A 24,471-nucleotide genomic window follows, 5' to 3' on the forward strand; every position below is an offset into this window, starting at 1 on the left:
CCTTTAAGCTATTTTTTTTTTGATAGTCTACAGAACAAACCATCATTATACAATAACTTGCCTAATTACCCTAACCTGCCTAGTTAACTTAATTAACCTAGTTAAGCCTTTAAATGTCACTTTAAGCTGTATAGAAGTGTCTTGAAAAATATCTAGTCAAATATTATTTACTGTCATCATGACAAAGATAAAATAAATCCGTTATTAGAGATGAATAATTAAAACTATTATGTTTATAAATGTGTTGGAGAAATCTTCTCTCTGTTAAACAGAAATTAGGGAAAAAAATTAAGAGGGGGGCTAATAATTCAGGGGGTGTTAATAATTCTGACTTCTACTTTATATATATATATATATATATATATATATATATATATATATATATATATATATATATATATATATATATATATATATATATATATATATATATATATATATATATATATTGGCAACATGCACTATTGAGAATCTGAGACTGCACTCAGATAAAGCACCTTTGATGATGTGGAAGAGCTTGTGGATGTATGAAAATGGATTGTAGGGAGGTGATATATATACTGGGCTCTATATACTGTACATCAAATATAATACAAATGTGCTTTGAAACATAAAAATGTGCCTGATTTTAAGAAGTATGTAATATGTAAATTTCCCTGGCATTCTGGTGTGAGATTGATTTGTGAGTAACATTTACAATGTTTTGACTGGTTCATATTTATCCAAGCAAATACAGACAGTTTTTAAAAGCCATGACTAATGACGAGATTTTACTGCAAATATTTGACAAAATACAGATACATATATTGGTGACTTATAATATATCGAGAGAACAGTTGCTTGAACAATATGAGCTGAATAATGTTCATTAATAAATCAGACCGTTTCCACTTGTGGGTCTCCGTCTATATATCTCACATCAGGATGCCGTGGCTCATTTTAAAAATGTGTTGTGGTACTCACATAGGTGTTTGGGTCCTGGGACTGGACTTTGGGCAGAGGGGAGTCGCAGTCAGGGCTGTAGTGCTCACAGAAGTCATACGCGGCCTGAGGGTTGGATGCGATCAGCAGCTGCTGGATCTCACCCTGGAGAAAACCAAGGAAAAGGAAAGGTTATTAGCAATTAAAACACCAGCTATTATGAGCAAGTTTAAAATAAGGTAAATATTATAAAACTAATAGCCTGTTTACTTGTGATTCACTGAATATGTCAAATCAATGTGATGCTATCTTTATTTATATAATAGTTTATCTTGTTGTAAAGCAGATTCACATCAAAAAAAAGAAAAATAAACAATGATTATGCATAATGAAGCATCAAATGTGAGAAAAACTTAACTTCATTATTCAGCTCAAGACTGTTCAGTGTTGATGTTTAAATGTTTAATGTTTTATTATGTTTAATTATGTGCTCACTATTGCTTTGTCTGTTATAACAGGTGATTTTATACTGTATGTACTAATTATGTATGGACTATGAAGGATGTATGCTTTCAAATATGCATGCTTTGTATAAACAGCATAATACCTGCTTTAAAACAAAATATTTAAATATGAAAACGTTTAGTAAATCATACCAGTGTGTGTTTACTTACAAGAGGACAATCCAATACATCCGATCAAACTGTGTGTTCTAATTAAAGAGGTCAAAACAAGACAGAAAATAGCTAATACATTGTAAATTATGATTTTATGATAATGTACAAATCTTGATATTATTATACCATACAGAACAGTACAAGTTATTGTTAAAAATGTATTACCCTATTGAGGAAATTAATGGAGTTCGTAAAATTCACAAAATTACTGTTGCACTATATACGTATATAAGAAATAAATACATTTGCAATTCTTGTGACTTTTATTGATAATTTTCAGTCATGTGATCTCTTTGGAGACCTGGCGGGCAAAAAATAATGGACCGTAATGGCAGCTACATTGGGATCTCTATAGAAACGCAGCACAAACCGGTCATATTTCCACCTGTTTCAAGCTATGAATATTTGGATCACTTATAAAACCTTCTCACCTAAAAGCTTTGAATAATCTAGCTCCTGTTTATCTAACCAACCTTCTGTCTCGCTACAATCCAACCCGCTCTTTAAGATCTCAAAACTCAGGGCTTCTGGTAATACCTAGAAGAGCAAAGTCGAGTAACGGAGGTCGAGTCTTCTCATTTATGGCTCCTAAACTTTGGTATAGCCTTCCTGATAACGTCCGAGGCTCAGACACACTCTCGCAGTTCAAAACTAGATTAAAGACCTATCTGTTTAGTAAAGCATACACTCAGTGCATCACTTAGCGGTATGATACATGAATGTGCTCCACACAGGTTTCTTCATTTTGTTTATACACACTATGAACAGCAGCTACGCTAATTATTCTCTTTATTCTCTATTTCTGGGGATTCTCATCCCGAGACCCTCAGATCACGCAGCGCCACTGATTCGATCCAAGACCAGCGGCGAGATGATCCCAAGGTTTCCATATCCTGTACCAGGCCGTATCCTGAGCAGCTACTGTGGTGGTCATGGAGGAGTGGAGAACATGAGACTGATTCCTGTGACGCTCCAGGGACAGACAAGTCTTCGCTGAGGTCCAGCTTCCAGCCTCCGGCACTTGGACAACATCTTTGCACAAAACGTTTGGCCAGTGGTGAAATGGTAGTGCTCGTCTGAGCCTGGTTCTCTCAAGGTTTTTTCTTCCCCTTTGCCAATTGGTGAAGTTTTTTCCTGCTGTCGCCACTAGCTTGCATAGTTCGGGATCTGTGGAGCTGCGCATCGATGGATTTACTCTTCAGTGTTTGAACTCTCAGTAGTGATTATTAAACCACACTGAACTGAGCTAAACTGAACTGAACTTAAACTTTGGAAAATTAACTACACTGTTTCAATTTACTATGATCTTTTATGTGAAGCTGCTTTGACACAATCTACATTGTAAAAGTGCTATACAAATAAAGGTGAATTGAATTGAATATTAACAGAACAAAAAAGAGATGTGACTAAAAACTGTAGATTGTGGACACTTGCAATCCATATACTGCACACGCAACCAATTTTCTGTCATTTAAAACCGCCATGTCCCTGTCAGAACATACAAACTAAATAAAAGCACACAAATGTGCTGACAGTTTTAGGTACCATGGATTGTTATGGGTCAATGATGCGGCACAAATCCATAAATTTCAGCCTTTCTAACTGTTCTTTCTGTTAAGAAACTCTGTATAGGCACAGCTCAGGTTTGTCTCTGCGTCGGTTGGTCACGCTAAATCTTAATGCACAACAATTATCCGGCTTTTTGGCTAAAAAAGAGAAATTATTCTGCCTGTGACTTGCCAGCAGGAGACTGGGGAGCATTCCCCTAATGGTGATACGACACAGGAGAACTTTTAACGTAATCACTATGAATTGTGGTTATATTCTGCATAAGATTAAATACATTTATTGTCATCTTAATTGTCATCAAAAGAGTGCACCACACATTTCCTTGATAAGTCATTGACTCATAATATTGCAGACCTGGAAAACCTCCTCATCCAGGAGACGGGCTCCAAAAACAGTGATGCCCTTGGTGTCCAACACTGGGTTGTTACTCCTTGGCAGGGTTTTGGTGATGCGATTCTTGCAGTCCAGGATCAGAGTGATGTTCTTCTTCTGCACAGAAATAGCAATGCGGTGCCACCTATAGGATGATAGGAGGTATTGAATGTTTCAATGAGCATCAAACAAGTTCCTGTATACAGTTTGTGGGGCTGCTAAAAGACTGTAAGAAACCTTCGAGAATCCAGAAAGTCATGTTTACTATTCACCCAGCAGTTACACCTCACATTGCTTGAAATCTAACAATATCATGGCTGAATAATTCAAATTATATTATTAATATATGTGACCCTGGACCGTAAAAACAGGTCTAAGCATAGTTTGGCATATTCAGTTTTTTTATTTATACATCACTACAAGCTAAATAAATAAGTTTTCCCTTGATTCCTTATTTCCTAAATATTGAAACATTTCTACACAATTTCTACACATTTCTAGTCACAAATGGAATGTTTATATATTTACAGTAGTAAATATGCTAAATATCTTAAGTGACCATGATTTTAACTTAATATTATATTAATTTTTGAGAAAAAAGAAAAATCTATAATTTTGTTATTGCCCAAAATATACCCGTGCAACATAAGACTGGGTTTGTGGTCACAGGGTCACATATATGAAGCTTTTCTAGACACAGATGGACTGATGGGTCTCAGCAGGGGTTGGTTACTGACTTGCCGTCAGCCAGGTTGACGCCTTTGAACAGTGGGTAGTCCTCTGGGGCAGGTTTGCGATGCTGGTCCTCATACAGGAAGATGGGTGAGCGTCCCAGCTCCAGTCCGAGCTGCTGTACACCCTGCTCATTATAGATGGACAACAGGAAGGCTTGAAGGCCAGCCTTGGCCTTAACCAGAGTCATGATGGAGAAGTTCTCCGGGAAACGTCCTATAGGCAGGAAAAAAATGCAAAAATGATAAATATGAAGATCTGAGATGAGAAAAGTACATTATTTTAAGCACAGATGCATTCGTAGTCTGGGGTAAACCTGTGATTCATGACTCAACTTGCAGAAATTGCACTCATTTCACAGACACGAGCATTCAGATTTAGTGTTAACTTTGCAAGCATCTCATTAGCTACTGAAAAGCTCTCATCCTGCTTTAGAGGAGTAATTGCATGTTAGCAACCCAAATGATTTTCAGCCAGACCCAATAATCTTTCTAAGCATTATAATACAGTCTGAAGCATTAAAAAACATAGTCTTTTCTGTTTTGAATTTCTTCATAATTCATATGGGTTATTAATTGCAGGTACATTTTGTGTCTCCAAGACAAGCCTATTATTTTTCTAAAACATCAAATTTATTTAAGCAGTTTTGCATAATAGTATAAATTACATCACATTCTTTCTAAAAATTAATGTTTGTGTGTGTATCTAGGGACATTCTGTCTTTATATATATATTGAATTGACTATGACTATAATTATACAGTATTTGCCTCAAGAATCATACATTCAGCTTCGATTATCATGAAATAATTAAGTCTAATTTTCATCTTATTGTGTGTTTACTCTACTGTGTTAACTAAACATTTGCATGAAACATCAATTTTCAGTGTTATTTGTCATTTCAGTGATAAAAAAATACACTTTGTGTCTGTTCACAATACAAAAATACATTACTGTGCTTTAAGTAATATGCTTGAGGTAGATTGAATATGCTAGAAGACATTGAGGTGTGTCATTATTCTCCTCTCATTCATTTTTGCAGAATTGTTTAGGATACACCAATAGTAGATCAATTATGTCAACCCTGTTACTGTAATTTTTAGGGAATTTTTCATTTGTTTTTACAAAACAAAAATATGATAAAAATGCACAAAATTCAGATTTAGACATGTCATGTGCTATCTGGTTTGATGTTAGCATCTTCAGCTAAAGCACACAATATTTGAAAATGTCTTCTCTGTTATGGTTTTAAAAAGTTAACAGAATCAAAAAATCCTTATCACATTTAATCTTTTCGCATTATTTTTAATAATGGATTCCGTTTACTGTCAGTTATAGATTTGCTGTGTATCATTTGAGTTTAATGAATGGAAGACACTGTAAATGTATCTGCAATTCTGAAATAATCCTGTTGCTGGTTTTCTAAATGAACAATACACAACTGTGATATACAAACATAACAGAAGTCATCAGGTTTGGTTTATATAATTTATTTTTTATTAAAGGAGAATTATGCCCCTTTTTACAAGATGTAAAGTCTCTGATGTATCTAAAGTGTGTATGTGAAGTTTCAGCTCAAAATACCCCAAAAAATAACATACATAACTCTTTGAATCAACCCCCTTTAAGGCTTTGAGCCTAATTGTGCCATTCTGGTGACTGTCCCTTTAAATTTAAATGAGATTGTGCTCCTTTCAAAAGAGGGCGGAGCTACAAATGCCTATATGTCAGCATACTGGCAGATTTAAAAACTAAAGTCCTATGCTAATGAGGGAGCAATCGTCACTAAAGGGCGGGGCTTTCCCCCTCTGATGACACTTACATCTGGAGAATGTCAATCAAAGTGTTTCTGCAGACTGTTTTTATCAAGTGTGATTATAAAGAATAAACCTAATACATTTTTACCATTAGAAGCTGGTTATATTCACAGACTGTTGGCCCACAGCTGTGTTTAAACCCTTTATAAAAGTGATTTTCGCATAATAAGTCCCCTTTAAAGCAAGCAGATATTGAAAGAACCTACCTGAGAATAGTTGTTTGGTGGGGGCAGAGATCTGGGCTTTTTTAGTGATGCGGTAGGCATGATCAGGGGAGCCGGACAGACGGGAGGTACAGAAACCTGGAACCTTCTGCACACCTTCGGGAAGGGAAGGCAACTGCAGCACCCGCAAAACATCTACTGGATCTGAAGGAGTGCAAGAGTTTGGTCATATTTTTTAAAATTGTTAACACAGCATACGTTTTTATTGCATGATTTGCAAAATAATGCATGATTTTTAGACTAAATCAATTTCAGTGATCACAAAACAATAATATTGGCCATAATGAGTTGGAAAATAGAGTTCAAAATAGATGCTGAATCCTCCAACAGGCCCCACACACAGGCAGGTTTGAACATTTCATGTCTTGTTTCCATCTTCCTATTGCTTTTGGCAGCTGTGATGCTCTTTATGGGATTTCTGCGAATCCCGAAGCCATCTGCTCAACCCACAATGTGTACTACATTATTAACTGTCTAAAACTATGTTAAACTCTCTAACGAGCCTTAATGTATTCGCAGTACGCATTTGAGGTTGAGCATGTTTGGCTCCTGCATTCTTTCTAGCGCCTGACAAATCTTTTATTTCCTTTATTTTAGTGCTGCTAGTTTCCTCTGAGGCTCTGCCAGTGTATTTGGCTCCTATAACCACACTGACCGAAATATGGTCTATGTACTTCCCACAATCAGTAGTTAGGTCATTTTGTATTTAGCAACTTGAAGATTCATATTGCAGAGCAGAAATAGAGAATTCTTCAAAAGTAAACTAATTAGAATGCATGTACAGGGTTAGTCAAGTGAAGAAATATAAAGACAGGGCAATAGCCTATAAAGGAGTAGTGTACTATATGCTGTGAGGAGCATGGAAGTGGTTCAAGAGGGCAGGAAAACCCTAAAACGGAGCTTCTAGCTAAGCAATGCTTCCTTGATTCTCAAAAGGTGCAGCTATTCAAATGCTGGGAGAAAGAGATGAACAATGAAGAGAAAGTCTCTGGTCACTGGATCGGTTTCCAGAAGAGACAACATGCACAATGTATGGACTGTTTGAGTCCACTATATGTACCTTTCTGGTTAAATGGATGAAACTAAAAGGGAGAAGCCTGAAAGGCATTTCCAAAAAGTAACAAAAAAGTAGCTGTATGAACCAAAAGTGGAAGCAATTAAGTAAGAACTAATGTTTCAACATTTAATCATTCAGATTTATATGAATACATTTACATATTGTAAAAAAACACCTGAATGATCACTTGTCTTAAACAAGCTTACAAAAGAATCAATATAATGCACATTGTCTATTGAGTAGGTTTTAAAACTGCAAATGACACTCTACCACATAACTTCTTAAGTGTCTTTTTTTTTAAATTGTGATAAATATTTCTTATTTCTTCTTTTGCAGCTTAGTCTCTTTACTGGGGTCGCCACAGTGGAATGAACCGCCAACTTATCCAGCATATGTTTTACGCAGCGGACACCCTTCCAGCTGCAACCCAAGTGATAAATATATAGCATGAAATTTTAACATTGTTTTGTTTTAGTTTGTTAGCAAAGGAAGACAATAGTAGACAATAGATAATAGAGGAAATTATTTGGCTTAAAAACTATTTGAACATCTGGAATCTGAGGATGCAAAACAATTTAATAAAAAAATATCTAAAAAATGAATAAATATAGGTGTTACGGTGGCGCAGTGGGTAGCAAGATTGCCTCACAGCAAGAATCCCTTGAAGCCCTGGTTCAAGCCCTGGTTCAAGCCCCAGCTAAGCCAGTTGTAGAGTTTGCATGTTCTCCCCGTGTTGGCGTAGGTTCCTCCGGGTGCTCCGGTTTACCCCATAAGTCCATAGACATGCGCTACAGGTGAATTGAGTTAACTAAATTGTCCATAATGAGTGTGTATGGATGTTTCCCAGTGATGGGTTGCAGCTGGAATGGCATCTGCTGCATAAAAGATATACTTGATAAGTTGGCGGTTCTTTCCTCTGTGGCGACCCCTGATTAATAAAGGGACTAAGCCGAAAATGAATGAATGAATAAATATTTATCAAAAAATATGTTCAAATATTATAATGCAGAACATCGCTTCAAATGTTGTCTAAAAGAAACATTTAGCACACATTGCTAATACAAAAATTTAGTTTTGTCATATTTACAGTAGGACATTTATCAAATATCTTCATGGGACATGATCTTTACTTAATATTTTAATGTTTTTTGGTAAAAATAAAATAAAATCAATGATTTTGATCAATGCAATTTGGCTATTGCCAAAACTATACTCATGCAACATAGGTTTAAGGATCACATATTTAATCATTCACCTGAATGTCTTAAAAATGAGCTGATTAATTACCCTAAATCAATAAATCACTACAACACTCAAAAAATAAGTTTGCTGTTTGTTCAAACTACTTCTTTTAAATGAGCTGAAACAACAAAATTCTTGAGTTTTTTTTTGGGACAACTCAATTGTTTTATGTTCAATCTACTTAAATATGTAAAAAATAATAAAATAACTTTATTCCTTCAAGCTGTCTCAATACAACTCAATTGTGTGGAACCCAGCTTTTTTTTTACAGTGTACTAAACAATATTTATTACTAAAGACATTATTACTTCTATTAAACCAACCACAGTGCAAGACACACAGTAGCTGTTTCCATCCAAAAATGCCAACTTTATGCGCAAAACTGGAATATTGTTAAAGGACGTGCGAATAAAGCAGCGCTTCCATCCAACGAGTCAAAGAGAACAAAATCGTCACTTCCTGATTAACTGGCGCCAAATATCAAAAGTAAAAACTAAATTTGGCAGGAGAAGCTGCGCGAATCTTTTCTTTATTTAATAAATGATTTGCGCCTCAGAAGACAAATGTTGACATGCAATGAATGCTTTGTGGTGTTTGAAGGCATGAGATGCCGAGCACAGACACTCTTGACAGTTTTGGAGGTAATTAATAATATATTGAAATGGTTAAGGTGTTTTAGAACGAACAAAACAACATTTGGGATGTTTTACAATGTGTTCAGCCTGCTGGTTTGTCCATTCACACACATTTTTAACATCACATGATCTCTTATAACAAAATCACATGACCTTATTTTAATGCACATTCTGGAATTTGTTGAGTAAAAGTGTTTCCATCATAGTTTATGTGCATCTTTTCCAGTTTATCCTACTCAGTTATTTGCATAAGTTTTTTATGCATATCTTGCAGTTTCCATCAACTGATTTTTTTATGCTCGTATCCAAAATGAGCATAAAATAGGTGGATGGAACTTAGCGATTGAGGACAAAAAATCTAAAAGCATGTTTTGTACATTGTAAACATCCCACATAGCAAAATATCTCTGGTCCAGCCTGTTTTGTGTTTACCTTATGATTAAAGTTGTTGCACGTCCGCCGGTTCCCGCCTCAAAATGAGCAAATTTGAGCCACTTGTACATTAAGGAAGCGTTCAGAAAAAACAAAACACCAGCAAAGGAACTCGACACAGAGAAACATAGACACCTACTGCCAGCTAGCATTTCGGAAGTGTATTGCACAGCAAAAAAAAACGCGCAGAAGTATAAATGCACAGCTATGTGCAAGGCTTGTGCCGTAGGTCACGCCGGTGACTTGATGCAGAAGTATAAACCAGCCTTTACGGTACATGACTGGACCAAGTCTGGCTTCCAGACGAGGGCCAAACATGGACCAAATCTGGGCCAAGTCTTAGCCAAGTTAATAACCCATAACTGAACCTGAACTGGGCCAGATATGTTGGTTTGTCACGAATGCAATGAAATTGCTAAACCCATGAATCATTGCACTTTAAGTCTGGTTTATACTTCTGCGTCAAGTGACCGGCGTGACCTACGATGCAAGCCTTGCACCTAGCCGTGCATTTATACTTCTGCGCGCTGTTTTTGTTGCTCTGCAATACACTTCCGAAACGCTAGCTGGCAGTAGGTGTCTATGTTTCTCTGTGTCGAGTTCCTTCGCTGGTGTTTTGTTTTTTCTGAACACTATCTAATGTACAAGTGGCTCAAATTTGCTCACTTCGGGAACCGGCGGACGTGCAACAACTTTAATCATAAGGTAAACACAAAACAACAGTCTCCACCCGGAGCTCCTTCACGGGACTCCACACTTGTAAACACCCACTGCATCACGGTTGCGCGGCTCTCACCTCCGCCCACACTCATCAGCGCCACCAAGCCGACCAATCACAGAGCTTGCGCTACGCATACGCATGCGCTTGAAGCAGAAGTATAAATCAGCCTTAAAGGCTATGGGCGTGCTTTTCCTCGAAGCGACTTGATTGGTAGAATTTTTTATTTTTATTTGAGAATAATAAAAATGTATTTCAAATGTGGGTCAAGATAGGCCAGACTCACATGGCCCATATATCAATTATTACCATCTGGGCCAAATACTACATTTTACATCTGGCCCAAGTATTGTGTACCGCCTTAAAGATGGTGCCACCTCTGCAAAACCAGGCCCATGTTTGCCCTACATGCTGTATGCCAGTGCCGGATGAATGCCTGCTGTGCTAGATTTATGCCAAATCTGGGCCAGAATTCTTTGCTACTTGGGATCCTTTAATGTTTGAAACCAAGATGAATGCTTTCACAATGCGTTCACACAAATAAACACTGTGTGTTCACACAAACCGCAAACACAGCAGCACACAAAGACCCTCAAAGAACGAAGCAGCAAACATTCCAATCCCATCCAGGTCAATGACAGTCAAGGTGACCCCAACATTTCCAAACCAACTTCCACCAGAGCTCCGTCATGACCGTGCAGTGCAAATGAGAGAACATTCCAGAAGATCCAACAATGTGATGCTCTTTCTTTGACCCTTGCTGCTCCACTGTTTTTCTGTTTTCTGTGCTAAATACCAGCAAGACGTACCACCTGACACCTTGACCTTTCAACTCTCACCTTTACTGTCTCACAATGACTCGCTTGTTTTGAGTACCACGAACAGATTGAAGATCAACGCTTGTGAATGTATCAAACAACTGCTACGACATAACCACAGATTCAGCTTCAAAAAGATGCTAAAGACATGAAGATAAATCCATCAAGCCGTCTGGATCTGTCTGGTTCTGTCTTCCCGCCAACCGCAACAGTTAGGCGTGCATGTACAGGCCTGCCTGGAGGTTATAATTTAGATCATAGCTCCCTATATTTATGATTTATTTATAATACGCAGACAGTTTTGCCATCATACCAACTCGTGGCATAATGTGGGGTTGCGGAGACGAGTATATCAAACGAGTGTTTAATGTTCACAGATTGCCAAGTGTGTTTGTGTGGTTGATTTTGTCTTGGTCTTGATGAAAGGTTAGACGAATCCTAAGATTTACACAAGTGTATAAGTCTAGCTATTGATGCTTTCTTTCTAAGGATGTGAAATCAATCTTGTTTTTAATGAACTTTGATGAAACTTTCAAATAAATAACTCTATGACAAAGGGTTTAGTTCACCCAAACTAAAGGGTTAGCTTTAAAGGGTTAATTCACCCAAAATATTAACCATTATTTACCCAATTTTGACTCGTTTCAAACCAGTTTGAGCTTTTTATTTGATCTATTGGACCCAAAAGAAGATATTTTGAAGAATGTTAAAAATACTTCCATATTATTTGGTTTGTTTTACTATGGAGATCAAGGGTTTAAGGTTTCCAACATTTTGTGTGAACTATCCCTTTAAGAGGCTCATTTATCTTGACTTATTTATCTTGATATTAATCTTGACTAATTTAAAAAATTTTCCTACCCTAGAGATGAAATGTTCCTTCAAAGATTGCTGAGAAGAGCATTAAAAACACACATTGCTTAAAAAAGATCACAAATTGAATATACATTATGATAATGTAATATCATATCCTAAATATAAATATATATATATCTAGTGGCAGTGTGTTGTGAGTCTGTGTGGTTCAGCATGAGTCAGTGTGGGTGCAGAGAGCGCCTCTGCTTGGCACTGCCAGGATGGACAAACTGACCACACGCCCACTATATTAAACATCATGTACGCTAAAAAAGATTGAGCGTTTATACAGGCTCCCCACAGCTACTGTATACACCCTTCACTGCAAACCAAAGCATACACCACTCAGGGTAAAGTTTATATTTTGGGGAAATACCTTAATACAAAGATAAAATAATAGCAATGTAAGATTAAAGTTCATGTTTTGCAAATATTCAGAAATTTGGAGAGTGAAAATAAAGAACAAAATTGTAAAACTTTAACCTTTACTTTCATTAACTTAAGAAGGTGAAGTCATTAAATCATCTGACACACTAAATTCCCTTTAATAATAATAAAAAAGCCAGACTAAAGGATGAAGGTGCTTATTATGCTCTGAGTGAATCTTTCAGATGTGGCGCTCTTGAGTTTAGAAAGCTTGAGCAGTTTTGGGCCCTCTTGTGGCCAGTTGTCTGCATCCCACAACAACTATTTTAAACCTTGCACTGGAAAACAGATCTTTTTGTGAGATATAGAAACTCCTGGAACAATTTTATTGCACATTTGCATTTTAAGGATGTTTCCAGAATATATCCATAACATAAGACGGACTGGAAGAGTGATCTCCAGTATATTCTACAAGCTATCTAATCTAAAAAAAAAAAAGGGAAAAGGATTGTGAGGACTGAACCTTGAGGACATGATGAATATCTATCTCTCCCAAACATACCGCAAAGCAGCACTTCTCCACCAAGAGGAACTGTATTGTTGTCAACAGAGTCATTTAAGGCTTCTGGAGGCCCTGTTGTGGTGTAAGTGTGGAAAAGTTCCTACAGCTGAGAACACTGGGACTGGATGCAAACTAATAGCAGAGCTCACCACAACAATTCAATTAAGCAGCATTCATACCAACTACAAAGCCATACAGCAAGGGTGTGCAAACTCGGTAATGGAGGGCTGGTGTCCTGCTGAGTTTAGTTCCAACTTGCTAGTATTTCTAATAAGAGCTTGATTAGCTAGTTCATATGTGTTTAATTAGGATTGGAGCTAAAGTCTCCAGGACGCCAGCCCTCCAGGGCTGAGTTTGGACACCCCTGCCATACAGGAAACAACTAGTTACAATACTACTGTATCCTTGATTAATACCAAATATGCAAAGCAGTAAGAGCAATATTAGTCTATATATACGATTCATGCACAACTTTAACATCTGAAGAGCACTCATTCCACTTTTTTCGGCATATTTAGTTCACTCAAAAAAAAATTAAATGTACAAATTTTTTTATTCCCATTCATGTGACATTGAAGACTGTGCTGAAGAAGCTGATTAATGGGACCCATCTACAGTACTTCCATGGCATGGAAAAAATTACAATGGAAGTCAATGTGTCCCATAAACCAGCATTTTTCAAAGTATCTTCAATTGAGTTCAATAGAAGAAAGAAGACATGAAGAGATTTTCATATTTGGAACTATCCCTTTAAATTTTGCATGTTGACATTGTTTGGTTAGTAAGTGCAAAGATTATGAATGAAAGTAACACACAATGACATGCTGCTTTACTGAAACTGTCAGGAATGACGGACACACCCGCGAGGACAGTCTTTTCTCATATGCTACGAATATACACGTGAATATTCCGGGCATTTCCTTCGCACACAGTGGCTCCATTCACTCCTCAGCACTCCGTTTGGTTGAGGGTGTTTTGGTTAGCAGAAGTCAGACAGACTGTTCTTTGAGAGCTCGCTGCCTTTGAAATGAGCTCGAAGGAACATCCATGTTAAATAAATACTCCCCACCTAAAATCACTACACTTCCATAAGTCACATTCAACAATGTGGAACAACAATGACTAGTTTTTAACGCAGCTAGATGGAATGATTCAACTTGGATGATAAAACGTAAACAGACAGTGGCTTGGTTTCTATTTTGAACCATTTAAACTAGCTTCTTACTAATATAAACCATACAAAATAGATAGAGTAATACACAGTGCAACATTCAATGCCCTAAGACTGGCATACTGTGGAAAATCCTCCAGGTGTAATAGACGTTTACACAAATATCACTGAGCTCACACGTACACGGAGACACTAACTCATTCACTACATCTCTCTGAACCACAGGGCAGAATAATAACCTACTCATACGAGGCACAAATATTCAGACTTCCTCTAAATACACAAGGGAGGGAATGGGGAGAAAAAAAAGGAGAGATCAAATCAGTGATCTGGAATTACATCTATGCCTCAGGGACTTTAGGTGCACATCTAAAAATAGTATGATTATTGATTGAAATATTAATTTGGAAGGGCATTCAATCTGAATTTGTATTATTTATTAATATATTCTCTGTATTTATTGCAGATGAATGACTTTCGAAAGCAGCTGAATCTCGAGCGCCACTGAAAATAGTGGTGAACATATGAACTGCAGGTGCGTGAATATTTCTACGTGTAAAAAAATAAAAACATTTATATACAGAACGATATAGGCTATGTTAGATGGCAATATAAACAATATAAAATACAGTATAAAACATTAAATCAAATGCAGTGACAATTTTATAATTAATTCTAAAATAAATCAAAGTGCAGATGGGTTTCAGGCTACATTAAAAGGAATAGCCTAAACATCCAGTCAGACAATAATTATAGAAAACAAACTGGAAAGACTCACCAGGACATCGTCAACATTTTTAGATCACCCTGAAGGCAATTTATTTACTCATTGGCACAAACTAAATTATTTTTAAAGAGAAAATAATACGAGCTTAAATTAAAGCTTTAGATCCGGCATTTATAAAGCGTTCAAAGACAACTTACTCTCATTAAGCCATTGTTCAGAAATATTCGATTACCTGAATGTCTGACTAATATGAATCAAGCATTTTAGAAAGCAGCGTGATAAATAAAATATTACTAATCATACTTAAAAAAATAATTATTAAAAAATAATAAAAAAAATTGTAAATATGTAGATAATAAATAGATTTTACGATTTAGCCTTTGAGTTAAAAACAACATACAACTCATTGCTGCATGCTGAATTAAAGTTGGAACCAACACCTGAAATCCTGTCAGTGAAAGCACCGTCTTGTCCTATGCCCCCGCCGGGGATGCCACATTATGCGTGCCAACGCGGCCTCAAGCGCACGGGCCTATAATTCATACCTCATCTATTAAAAACCCTGACAAGACAAACTAACGATGTCTACTGAAGAGACACAAATCAAATATAACACAATTGTGAGCTTAACAAATGTTAACACGCTAATAAACACATCCAAAATGATAAGGAACAGGACTACATGTGGAAAACACTCAAGCATCTTCTTAGACAGACTACACATCTGCGTTTCTACATGGACGGCATGAAAACGCATCAAAAACAAGTGTTTCACTGGGGTATAACGAACAAAAATAATGTCTAACACCCAAAAAAAGCAAAATGCTCACCTGCTTGTGCCATAGCAAGGCACAGGAGGAGCACAAACGAGGTCTCCATGCACCACGGCCTCCGCTTCTTCCGAATATCCATAGTTCCCAAGTTTTTCACGGATTTGGTTTGACTACAAGGCAGGACAATTTCAGAAATTAGCCTTTTGGTTCTTTTCTCTCATGAAAACTCAGTGGAGTCGGTTTTAAGAGAGCCTTTAGAGACGTCGTAAACGCAAACCCACCTTGTTCTTCAATAAGTTATCTGTGCTATGTACAAAACTTAAATAGAAAGAAGGGTTCGGGTAATAAATATGTAGTTTTACAGCTTGAAATCCCTTTTGCTAGAGCCCCATTGAGTCTGAGAGAACAGAAAAGCGGAGAGAGCAGAGAGAGGCTTCAAATCACTCTCTCTCAATCTCTCTCTTTCTCTCTCCCTCTTCTTACTTTCTCCCACGAAATGCAGGGGAGCGTGTGTGTGTGTGTGTGCGTGTGTGTGGAGAGAGAGAGTGAATGAGAGGGTAGAGAGTAAAAAAGAGGGAGGGAAACTCATGCACAGGGATCCGAGCGCATTTCTATACTCTCGTCGACAGACTTTACTAAATTACCAAATGATCTATTTGGCCCTAAATGTCCGTATTCATCAAATGGGATGTTTGATATTGACGTGCCAGTAATTGGCATGTAGTTCAGTCAGTTTATTTCTTTCTATTTATGTCTGTTTCACAGCTGAACCATGTAGGACCGATGGGTCCGTTGGCAAGTAGAACTTCGGCAGCCAATCAGATCTTTATCCGTTCGTGACGTCACGTGGCTGCTTCCAATCCCTCCCCTTTTCATAGTTTGGTCCTGCAGGGTAAATTAAAATGACCACGACAGCAGGTACGTAACGAAATGACCGTTTAGCCCTGTCAGCAAAGCTTCATTTTAGATCACACGCCTTTGAAGAAATAGCCAGCTTTTATCGAGTATTCATAGTTCCCAAGTTCTATTTGGATTACAAGGCAGGACAACTTAAAAGTGGCCTTCTTGCTCTTTCTCGACTCAGCTTTTAAGGATAAATTTAAAATAGGGGAGAGCGGGGACGAAAGAAACATTTTTCATAAAAACCTCCTTTTTAAAAGATATGTTTTTAGATGTTTTAAGATATGTTTTTAGCAGAAATCAGTATCTGCTGTGGTTACTAACAAGAGTGCTCTATCAAAATCAAGTGTAGTTTCATATTAATGTGGAACAACGTCAAAATAACTTCACTTTAAACTAAAGTTGCCCAATTTTACTTTTGAACACATCAGTAGGGATGAAAGTAACACATGGTTGGGTCAAAAGTAAGACAACAATATTTGCTACATTTACTAACCTAATCTTCATTCATTCCATTTCTTTTCGGTTTAGTCCCTTTATTCATCCGGGGTTGCCACAGCGGAAATGAACCGCCAACTTATCCATCACATGTTTTACGCAGCGGATGCCCTTCCAGCTGCAACCCATCTCTGAGAAACATCCATACACACTCATTCACACTCATTCACTACGGACATAGCCTACCCAATTCACCTGCACCGCATGTCTTTGGACTGTGGGGGAAACCGGAGCACACGGAGGAAACCCACGCAAACGCAGGGAGAACATACAAACTCCACACAGAAACGCCAACTGACCCAGCCGTGGCTCGAACCAGCGAACTTCTTGCTGTGAGGCGACAGCACTACCTACTGCGCCACTGTGTACCTAGCCTAATATTGTTTATTTTAAATATATTGTAATATTATTATATTATTGTTAATGTTCACTGGTAACATATTTTTTTTGCAAAAAAAACTGCATTTTTATTTTAAATTTCAGCTCTATCAAATGTTTCAAAAGCAATCCAACAATGCAAAATGTTAACATTTTCCACAATTTTTAAATATTTTTTACTATTATTGGTAGGGATGCTGCGATCGATGGGCCAGAGGTCGGTATCAGCTGATAATCACATTTCATGACTTGATTGGTACCCGCTAACCTGGCCGATCTTATGAACTGATTACAACTGTTTGTTTACGAGTTTACAAGCAGAGGATATATAAGAACTGAAATCTTTTCACATCTCAGAACTAAAAGTTCTGTGCTTTCAACAATATTGCAAGTTCATTAAAACCTGGCAGGAAATATTAGGGAAATATATATAATATATAAAAATATATATTAAATATAAATCTTTATAATATATATATATATATATATATATATATATATATATATATATATATATATATATATATATATATATATATATATATATATACTTATATACTTATTGCAATAAACAGTAGGACCTATTTATGGACCTATTTCCTTGATACACCTATAGGTGTGCATTTTAACTTCTGCTTCAAAAATCCAAACTTCATTGAGACATGTTGAAATCTTCTTCTATCATTTGCAATGTTTCCAAATTGCTTTGTTAGTGATTTTTCTAACCAGTTTTTGTATCTGTTTTATCTATTAATCCGACCATTACATGTACACACTAAAATGGTTATAAGAGACATGTTTAAGGAATTATATGCAGCATCTTTCATTAATTCTCTTAGGTAAGGAGAGATCTTCACTTAAGGGTCATACTTTGAGGGAAGATGTGCTTTATGTATTATAAAGCTTGAAGCATCAGAATCGGTACTCTGTATCGGTCGATCACCATGACAAGGAATTGGTACTCGGTAACGGCTGCAAAAATCCTGATCGGATCATCCCTAATTATCGGCAATATGCATTAATTTTTATAAAACATGTGAATCAAAACACTGGAAACTTTAATGTGGAAGTGAAATAAAGTTTGTCTATTAGCAGTGGGACATAAATAACTGTTACTTTTGTCGCCGCAGGAACTCTTGCCATTTGAACCTGATTTACTTTTAAACTGGAAAAGCTCACAGATTGCACACTCAAGGATGTGTTATTGCACTGAATTTCCTGTAGATTGATCATCACTGTGATGCATAAAAACAGAAACACAACTTGTAATAAGAAAAGAACCACAACAATAATTAATTTTTTGTACTTAAAAACTAAAATTCAGACCTAACTGCGGGACACGGTCCCGAAATCAGCTGATATTTGGCAGCTCCATCAAGGGTTGCATGCTGAATGAGCTGTTATAATCTGGAAATTAAATGTTGTCAGGGCTTCAAGAAAATCACTTTGTTACTTTCGTTCCATGCCCCGCTCTCCCCTACATAACATACAGAAACGCAAGCTCACTTTGTTCTTCAGAAAGTTATACAATGACCATGGTAAAAGTTAATGAACAAAATTAATGTCTAGCATTGTCAGCAAAGATATAATGTAGTGAGTCACGCCGTTATTAAAGATCTTTTTACAGCATATGTAAATTAATGAAGCTCCTAATTTTCTGTCAGTCATTTTTGGTGCGCAATTTGCTGAGGTTGGTCGCCCCTCCAGAACATTTATGTGGACATCGAAACAAAGCACAATATTTGGTGATTTAATGCATAATATTCAGGCCCGTAGCCAGCCTGGTGAAAACGGTGGTTCTTTTTTCTCAAAAAGTGGACCTTTTAGCAGTTATTTGCCTCATTTTCTATTTAATATGAGGTTTCAATACTGCATTTTAATGACATTTTAAGCAGTTTTTTGTTTAAACAGCTTGTCAGATGGTCATCAGAACCAAACTTTTTGATGTACCAAAACATTTCCTTAAAGATTTTTGAAAAAACATACTTTAAAATACTAATTTATTACATGATTTATCATTAAAAGAAATTGGATTCATTATTTTTTATATTAAAAACTGTAGATTGTGATCACTTATTAAACAAATAACAATCTGGCCAGCACATTCAACTTTCCTCAGTTAGAATTAGGCCATTTGAATAAAAAAATAAACAATAATAATGTAGAGCGTCACAATTTTTCTAGATTTTGCTCTTGTTAAAAAGTTACATTGAAAATTCATGGATAACAGTAGTATTAAAATTAACTTTAATTGACCGTCTTTGGTGCTTAATAATTAAATAATTGTTTGCATTGACCAAAACTGATTAGCTGCAGTAATGACAGCCAACAGAGAATTCCACTTGGTCTTAAAGCCTTCTTTGATGGGTTATTTTCACAATTTATGATGGAATAGCAGTCAAAATAGGACAAATGAGCTCATGTATGGGACATATTCTAGACCTTTGTCAATAGGGGTGGGTCTTTCGAACCACTCGAACCCCCCCTGGCTACGGGCCTGACATTCAAATCTCTTAACACGTTATTAGGCCTACAAGTTTTGTCGACCTACCAACTTATGCAAAACCTCCTACAGCTTACTGTTGCTATAGCAGTCATTGAGTCACGCAGCAAGCATATGTTTTAGTGAAGTATTTTTATGCTGCACTGGATTTTCAAAAGGCATACATACATGTTTATCAACGAAATGTAGTCCCAAATATTTTTAAGATATGTAGAAAGATAAAAGTCTAAAGATAGGATATTTAAGTAATGCAACTTTATAGATAAATTCTCACAAAGTATTCACATCTGATAAGGAAATTAATAAATGGTTTAATAAGTATTATCCGGATATTAAAGAATATTCAATTATGCATAAATGCAGCATTTAGAAACTTTCTGGAGGCCTGTTTCCTCCAGGCCAGAATGAACTGGAACATGTTACGAGGTTTAGTTGTTCATAAAAGTCATCATAACCCTATACACTCAAATAACCCTTAGCATTTTTACTTAAGTGAGTCAGAAAGCAATGATTAAATGTAATCATCTGCTCTCTCATTTTCTTTTAGATCTCTGATACACCACAAGAAAAACCAGTCCATTTTTGATGTTCCTCCATTTTGTCTGTCACTGCCTCCTATAGACGCTGCAGTTCTTCAAAGTAAAGAATAAAAAAGGAAACCAAGTCATTTATTTAAGGTTACGCCTGTGTTCTGTCCAAAAACCATTATAAATGGCTGTGCTTTTGAAGAAATAACCTATAAGAGTCTGCAGCCTGAGTCTGAGGTTCCTGAAATGAATTTGAAAACAAAAAAAAGATCTATAAATGTATTAAACTGTTATATTGTAATGAAAATACTGTCAGCAGCAACTAATCACTAAATAACCTGCTTGGTGTGAATATATCCTGCACCTAAATGACCTGCACTTTTACCAATATAAAATCGTCTCCAAATTAAGGAGCTGATGAGAGCTTTCGCCCTGCAGGGATATTCTAACTTGCAGGATGAAAAGTGATTCAGATCAGTGCTTCTTATGTCCTGTGGCCCATTATGGTCGAAGGGAGACAATCCATAACAATCATGGTGTGTGTTTTTGTGAGGCATCTGGCTGGTGCACTCTAGCGTTTCTATAATAAAACAGCATAATCATACGCTTTAAATCTGTGGTGTTCCCATCGACACACAGAGGTCAGAGGAGAATGTCAGAAAGAATCAAGGTATTTTTAAAAATGTGAAAAAAGATCATGGAAAATGAGGGATGTGGGAATCAGGTGAAGTATACACACAGCTGAAGAAGTTTAACTATGATATATTTAACATATATTTAATTATTTATCTAATACAAAACTAAAGGTTTAAAGTAAATATATAACAAATATACAAATGAACTCCATACATAGACATACATACAGTCAGTGTATGTTTATAACAGATTGTGTGGGATTGAAATTGTCTAATGATTGTATTTTTTTGTAATTAGCACTGAAGCTAAAAGTAACTGCTATGCTGAGTTGGATAAAAAGCGCTGTGAGCTGTTCATAATTATGGTCAATTATGCTGAACAAAAAAGGAAGTAAAATCTCTAAACTCACATTAACCAGCTGAACACATTCAAATTCCACTCATTTGCTTTGTCTGAGGCAAATACATGTTACATGACCACTCAGGTGAACGTATGTTTGTAATGTACTATTGACCTGACCCACAAAGCTTTGCACAAATCATGAAACCAACAGTACACTATCAGTGAAGCCACTGAATATTAAATGCAAACTTTTTAGATTTATCAAATAACTCTTAGCGGACCACAAATAACCCCAAGAACCTGAAACAAGCCTTTCCACAGCAATATTATAAACATGTTGTAATTATTGTAATGTATGGCATACAGAAAAAGAAGGAAACACTGTAACGTAGCTGGATTCCACACAATTCATGCATATTGTCCAAACGCAAATCGATTAAGTTAACTTAAAAGATTTAACAAATTTAAGTGGATTAAACATAAAAAAATTAAGTTGTCCCAACAAAATCTCAAGAATCGTGTTGTTTCAGCTCATTTTAAATAAGTAGTTTGATTAAGCAACAACAAAATTTTGTTTGGGTGAATGATGATGAAAAGAACACAGACTGAAAAATAAAACTAGCATAACATTATTTTCCTGACGGATAAAAGTAAAGCACATAGGAAAACACAAATTCTTCAGATTTCACAAATTTGATCAACCTTATTATATGAATTAATATGATTCAGTTTTTTACAAATGGAAGTTACCCAAACTGGAAGTAAAAACAGTCATTTAAAATGAGTATTCAGAAAAAAGGTGGAATAGGAGGATTATATCAAGATTTATGCATCTATATTAAGTATTTGGGGTTGCTTGTATTAAAAATGCTTTAAATAAATATGTGATATTATAGTTTACTTAAGCTTGGTAAATCTTGAAAGCAAATGGCAGCCCAAAAGCCACATGTATACTGTGTTTGTATGTTCTCTTTCCTTATCTTAAACAAATATGCTTTTATTCTGATTGTAGAGACATTATTAAAGATGAAGACTTTCTGTTTTGCATGATACTAAAACTATTATATTTTAAATTCACGTTTTCATTTTCAGCTTTTATTTTGACATTTTTTTATTTTGGTGAACATTCATGATGCCATTTTTACCTGCTTTTACATTGCTATTAGGATGTGAAGAGACTTTCAACCACACTGAAAAAAGTGTTGCATGCAAAACTGTAGCAAACAATTGATTTATGTTGAATTTAAACAAACAAATTAAATTGAGCAATGTTCAACTTAATTTGTTTGTTTAAATTCAGCCCAAATAAATTGTTTACAACCATTTCATGTAAAAAAAAATTGAGTAAATCCAAGGAATCATCTTTGAATAATTTTTTTCAGTGCAGCATAACAATTTCTTTTGAGGACAAATAACTTATTTCACCTTTAGTTTTTCAAATCACATATTTATTATCAGCTTATGTTATTCCTTTTTTTTTTACCCCAAAAAATAATAGTGTAATTTTTACCTCTGGAAATTGGCGTCCATTTGTATATATGTAATACAGGTAAAACGTTTTCAGGTATTTACTGTATTAACAAACCATTAACAAACGGTCAGACTTTATAATAAGGTTTTATTAGTTAATGTTAGTTGATCTATTTGCTAACGAGAACTAATAATGAACAATACTTGTACAGCATTTATTAGCTATAATTCAACATTTACTAATGCATTATAAAAAAAAATGAAATCGTGTTTGTTAACATTAGTTAATGTACTGTGAGTTAACATGAACAAACGATGAACAACTGTATTTTCATGAACTAACATTCCCTAACATGAACAACTACTGTAATAAATGTATTGTTCATTGTTTGTTCATCGTAAATACATTAACTAATAGAACCTTATTGTAAAATGTTACCTAACAAACACTACACGCTTAATAAACGATTAATTAGCTGTTCATTAAAAGTTAGTCCACTCAAAAAAAGTTCAAACTACTTATTTAAAATGGGCTGAAACAACCCAATTCTTGTGATTTCATTAGGACAACTTAATTTTTTTTATGTTAAATCCACAAAAATTTGTTAAAAGTGTTAAGTTAACTTAATCTAATTAATCTAAATTAATCTATTTGTGGACAACATTAATGAATTGTGTGGAACCCTGCATTTTTACAGTGTAAGATAGAAGTTGGGTTTAGGTTTTGGGTTAGGATTAGTGATGTAGAATAAGATTTTATAATGACTAATGAACTGTAAATATCTTAATAATAGGCAGTTTATAAGCCAGAGGATAATATTATGAATTGTAACCTAAAGTGTTGCCATGATAGTACTTCAGTTTGAGAGTAGACACTGGGATCCACCATATTTCATGAATGCCCACTCACTTTCAAATGTCTGGCTTTGCCACAGACGAGAACAGACATCAAAAAATGTCCACCACTAAGCAGAATTTGACCTCCAGGTGAACACAGACCTTGAGAGGAAATCAAAAACAGCTGGACTTGAAATGGCCTGCGACCAGTTTACATCTACACTTTAAACACTGCAAAGTACCTTGAGAACACTGACATAAATAGCCGACTGACATAATGTCCTGGCACATATACAAACCATCAACAAGGTAAAACCGAAAGCAAAAAAAGGTAAAAAGCCACTCAGTCTTTGAAAGCGAAATCCTCACGACAGATGTTTCCCACCTACAGCTGTTCGGATTAATACAGCCTACTCATTTGTCTCTAGGTAATTTCAGGGTTTGACGATAGGCCGCTAGCCATGTGGTTGTGTAGGTTTTGGTTGGCCACCCATGCTAACAGGTTTTATGACAACATCTGAGGGAGCCAATTCAAATCGCTGTGAGAAAATGAATTATCTGCCGATATAAGGCTACGTGCTGGGCATGGAGCCGCTCAATGGGGGCGCACACGAAAGCGAGCTCAAGTTTTCCTTGGAGACAGACACGGCAAGTGCTTGTGGACAGCCTGGTTATTTCCAAAATGGGGACCTTGTAATTACAATAAAGCGACC

The 24,471-nt window shown here is 36.0% G+C and overlaps 1 protein-coding gene across 8 annotated transcripts in view; it reads right to left on the reverse strand.

Moving 5' to 3' along the window:
• The window catches only part of col11a2 (collagen, type XI, alpha 2), a 47,043-nt gene extending 30,822 nt beyond the window's left edge, over positions 1 to 16,221 (reverse strand). For 3 of the 8 annotated variants that reach the window (XM_056479592.1, XM_056479590.1, XM_056479588.1), the window contains exons 1-5: positions 15,725 to 16,221; positions 6,294 to 6,455; positions 4,277 to 4,487; positions 3,522 to 3,684; positions 964 to 1,086 (exon numbers count right to left, since the gene is read on the reverse strand). In XM_056479592.1, coding sequence (XP_056335567.1) covers positions 964 to 1,086; positions 3,522 to 3,684; positions 4,277 to 4,487; positions 6,294 to 6,455; positions 15,725 to 15,806 — 741 coding nt within the window. In that variant the 5' untranslated portion in view covers positions 15,807 to 16,221. The remainder of the gene's footprint in view (positions 1 to 963; positions 1,087 to 3,521; positions 3,685 to 4,276; positions 4,488 to 6,293; positions 6,456 to 15,724) is intronic. The other 5 variants (XM_056479595.1, XM_056479594.1, XM_056479589.1 and 2 more) reach the window with 4 other exon arrangements.
• Between the last annotated feature and the right edge of the window lie 8,250 nt (positions 16,222 to 24,471).

Source organism: Danio aesculapii, chromosome 19 (genome assembly GCF_903798145.1).
Source record: "Danio aesculapii chromosome 19, fDanAes4.1, whole genome shotgun sequence".
In the NCBI taxonomy this organism is placed as follows: Eukaryota; Metazoa; Chordata; class Actinopteri; order Cypriniformes; family Danionidae; genus Danio; species Danio aesculapii.